General features: G+C 40.8%; 1 protein-coding gene across 1 annotated transcript; it reads right to left on the reverse strand.

Moving 5' to 3' along the window:
- Nucleotides 1–1052: 1052 nt before the first annotated feature.
- On the reverse strand, nucleotides 1053–4122 carry LOC108958808 (receptor-like protein 7). Its single transcript, XM_039317550.1, has 2 exons — nucleotides 3701–4122; nucleotides 1053–3645 (listed from the first exon to the last, which is right to left on the reverse strand). Exons 1-2 carry the CDS (start codon nucleotides 4120–4122, stop codon nucleotides 1053–1055), a joined length of 3015 nt encoding a protein of 1004 aa, XP_039173484.1.
- Nucleotides 4123–4761: the final 639 nt, after the last annotated feature.

The raw sequence follows: 4761 nt of genomic DNA on the forward strand, positions 1-4761 counted from the left end.
TCGGGATATTTATTTTCCCAATACTTCATCTGTTTTATCTTTATTATCATTTGATTTAATATATATTGCATGAACACCCATGACCGCCTTCTTTTTAACAAGATTAGAGGATACAGGGAAAAAAATGAGAAGATTTCATGGAAATTAAATTAAGTAATCAAATTAGAAAACCAAATTACGATTGGCGAGGCATGGAAGTGTATGTGCTAGGTGTAGGCGCTACGTCGGAAGAGTAACTATTCATGCTTGCTTAGCAATTCAACAACATCCCTCGGGGATCTCAACCTTGAAGGGTCAAGGCATTACATATAGAAGTTTGACACTTAAGTTCCTCCAATAAATGAGTAATGGTTATTATAGATGGTAATCTTAAAAAGAATTGATAATATCTTATAACAAAAAATTAGTATATTTAACCCACTGGTGAGCTTCCAAATGAAGAGTCATAATAGTATGAAATAATAAAATAAACGTTTGTTAGTAGACTCAAATAAAAGTTGGTAGCTCAATCAACCGTGTGATAAGTTTTGACCTGTTTCGACCATCACCAATCATCGCTGGTGGTGGTTGCCGCCACCAAGTCCTCCACCCCCTTCTCACGTCTCTATCGCTCTCCCAACCTTGTGTCCTACATTTTTCTTTGCTCTTTTTATGGAATAAAAGTAGTTTCTTTTCATTTTATCATTACTGACTTTAACCATTTTAACAAAATTATAAAATTATATCAACTTAGCATACCACCTCTAACATAGTAAGAGTTATTTAGGGAGGACTTGATTGAGTATAGGGTAGAGTTAGATGAGTTGATTCCACAAAAATAATAAATAAAAGTGAAGGATCCAATTTTGCACAAGCGAAATTACATTTTTAATGGTGATTTCTACGCTAGATGCAGACCTAACTTTTTTTCCCCGATTGTAAGTAAAAGTATTGATCAGTATACATAAGCGTCTTTCAAATGGTTCTTTCAAATGGTGATGAAGAATTATGAAGAGAAGAAAGAACAAAAATACTATTTCTAAAGACAAGTAATTTAATCTCAGTGGATATTTTCATGGACTTGAGTGTCTGAACAACACCTCATCCCAGAATCGATAATAAGCAAACCTCCATGATCTGATAAACACTATTGGACCACAAAATACCCAGAAGCCAACCACAAATCCAAGCGGCATGCCCATGTAAAACCACTTCTTCTTGCTATCATCATTGTTGCCGCCAACATCTATGCCACTTTGAGTGGGAACACTACCTGCTTCCGGTGTCCCATTTGTTGTAGTTGAGCAACTATTATCGAGTGGAAACCCGCACAATCCAAGGTTTCCTTCGAAGGAACTTTTGGAAAATGTGAGAAACTGTCTCCATGCTGGGATGCTTCCCACAAGTTGATTGTTTGAGAGGTTCAGGAATGAAAGGAAATTAAGATTCGCAAGCTGAGCCGGTATAGTTCCATTGAGGTAGTTCCATGATAGGTCCAACGATTCGAGCTGATGAAGATTCCCTAAAACAGGAGAAATTGAACCTGAGATGGCATTATGCGATAGGTTGAGGAAATAAAGTGCTTTGAGATCTGCTAGTGTATCTGGGATTGGACCCTCCAATCTATTGCCCGAGAAGTCAATCGACGTGAAAGTAGTCAAGATCTTGACAAGTTCTAGCTGTAGACCTTTCACGATTACACCAACTGTTTCTTGATAATACACATTGCTAAATAGAACAAACTCATACTGCAGGTGATGGAAGTCTACATTGGCCTTCATAGCCTCCCAAGATGCCAAGAGACTCGCAGGCAATGTGCCACTGAAATTGTTTGAAGACAGGTCAATGATTTGAAGCATTTGCCAGGCGTTGGGACTATGTGGACATCCAATTTCCCCATGCAATTTGTTGGATCGTAAAACAAGGACACGGAGACTCGATATAGCCTTGAAATGGCATGGAAATGTCCCGTCTATTTGATTGTCCCCGAGGTTCACAGTCTCTAACATCGTGCAATTTGCCCATGACAATGGAATCTGGCCCTGCAAGAAATTCTCACTAATATCCAATACTTGCAGAAGGCGTGGTGCGAGGATGTTTTGAGGAATATTGCCACTCAATTGGTTATTTCTTAGATTCAATACCTTGAGGGACCCCGTCATTACACAATCGGGAATAATTCCGTTCAGATTGTTACGTGATAAGTCAAGCACTTTAAGATCATTAGCTTTGCAAATTGACTTCGGGATGGACCCATGGATATTATTCTCCGAGAAATCCAAGTACAGAACGGGTAACGGCAAGTCAGGCATCTTCCATCGTAGCATGTTTGAATGGAGGTCGATGACCCACAGAGGAGAAGTAATATTGAGTAGAGGTGTCTCCAAATCTTCAAAGACATTAGAGGAAAGATTGAGATTCGAAAGATTTTCTAGTGTCCATAACCATCGTGGTATATCCCCATGAAAATGATTGTGGGAGAGGTCAAGGAATACCAAATCAGACTGGTTAGCCAAAAATTGAGGCAATGTTTGCAACTGGCAGGAAGCCAAATTTAAAGTATGAAATTTAGGGAAAGAGGATGCAACAGTAGAAGTAGACACCATAGCACTAATGGACAAGCCACTGTACGATAAATCAAGATAAGTTAAATTTCCAAATCCCTGAAACACATCAATATTCAACGAGCCACTGAAATTATTGAAAGAAAGTGAGAGGTACGTAAGTCCTTGCAGTTCAAATATCGATACTGGTACTGACCCTTGTAACAGGTTGCTACCCAAATCAAGCCAGCCCAGTTGATACAAAGAGACATTCGGATATATGATAAGCTCACCAGAAAATCTATTGTGCGAAAGAAGTATCCTCTTAAGTCGAGGAAGTGTAAACATGGCGGGGGGAATGTCACCTTCCAATGAATTGTCTTCCAGATCCAAAATTTCAAGATTCAGAAGGTTCTCCCAGCCAACGGAGGTGATCTGACCCGTTAAACTATTATCAGATAATATTATTTGGGTCAGATTTCTGGATGCACCATATGGCGGAATTGAACCGGTAAGATTATTAGAAGACAAGTCCAAATAAGTCAGCTCTGATAGGTTCTCCATCGAGCTCGGGATTGATCCAGTAAATCTGCAATTAGATAGATCTAATCTCGACAATTTTCTGAGATCACCAATTGAATCTGGAAGCCTCCCTGAAAAATTCGTGATTCCCAGAACCATAGTCTCAAGAGAACTATCCACCGGAAAATCGGGTAGAGAACCTTGAAGAAGTTCGTTGAATGATAGGTCAAGGTTCTGAAGTGTTTGTACCTGAAAAACTTCATCAGGAAATTCTCCCTGCAGGTCACAATTACTTAGGTTCAGTGTTTTCAAGCTGAAAAAATTCGCTAAGAAGCTGGGAACTGTGGTGGACAAGTAGTTGTGCTTGAGTTGAATGACCGATAGATTAGCAAGACTCATAAGAGAAGCATCAAAAGGACCAGACAGTGAACAGTCTGACATGCTCAACACCTCAAGTTTCGGCACAGAAGAAGACAATGCGTCGCACCACTCCCTTCCCTCTTCAGGCACATAGACCCCATCAAGGTATAGCTCCCTCAACTCCCCCAAATCCCCAATCAGCGACCTCAAATTGGGCTTCTCAAGTTCCAGTCGATCCCCACTGAGATCAAGAGTACGTAGCTTTGTTAGGCACGACACTCATCCGCAGAATACGCCTTGTGAAATTGGCATTGGACAAGTTGAGATGTTCCAAGCGGCTGAGATTCGCAAGGCCTGATGGAATCGCCATGAAGTTGAAGTAATTGAACGCCAAGTTCAGGCTCCGAAGGAACTCAAGCCTGAAGAGACTCGACGAACCGTCGATTCCGCCAGAGATCGACTCGTCGCTCAAATCGAGTCCCACGATGAGGCCGTCCTCGCATGTCACACCGCTCCACGAACTGGCACTGTGGTGGTCCCACTTTACTAGCTTGGAAGACTTAGAGGTGTTAAAGATGAGGCTGTTTCTTAGCTCGAGCAAGAGCAATCTCTGGTCGACACTGAGACACTCGACTGAAGCCGAAGCCCCAGTAATGTTGGAGAAGATGGAGGTTGTGGATATAGCAAGAAGAAGCCATGACACGATCGAACCGTTCATCGAAAGAGGTTGAAGAAGAGCGTGGGAAGAGGGAGTAAACCGAAACGAAGATGACACTTGGGAGTGGGGGATTTCATCCAACTAAGTGCATTCTAGTGTCAATTTTCGGGATGTCATTACTCGCCAAATTTGACTTATAATACTTTCGAAAATTCCCAGCAAAATCGATGACAACATTGCGCGACAAAGTGACATTCTTTTTATCATGATTTTTCAATAGAAATAAAAGACCATATTTATGTTTTCTAGGAAAAGAAGAAAAAAAAAAACTGCCTAAGATGTCAAGTCTCAGACCAAAGTACACGTAATAACATTTAGTTGACTTGACTAGAAAATACAAAATTATTGTTGTGGTGGTAGTCTCCCCCTTCGGGCGGGTGGTCCCCTAGCCCAAAGTACACGCAGTAGCATTTAGTTGACTTTACTAAAGGATGCAAAATTATCGTCGCGGTGGTGGTTGCCCTTCCCCCTCCCCCACCTCCCAAAGCAAAAGTACACGCAATAACATTTAGTTGACTTGACTAGAGAACGCAAATTATTGTCGTGGTGCTAACCATGCAGAGATCGGTTAAAAGCAAACAATATAGATATTTTATCTGGCTATTTAATTAAATATGTATATTCAAGAAGATAAATAAA

Source organism: Eucalyptus grandis, chromosome 1 (assembly GCF_016545825.1).
Source record: "Eucalyptus grandis isolate ANBG69807.140 chromosome 1, ASM1654582v1, whole genome shotgun sequence".
NCBI classification, from domain to species: domain Eukaryota; kingdom Viridiplantae; phylum Streptophyta; class Magnoliopsida; order Myrtales; family Myrtaceae; genus Eucalyptus; species Eucalyptus grandis.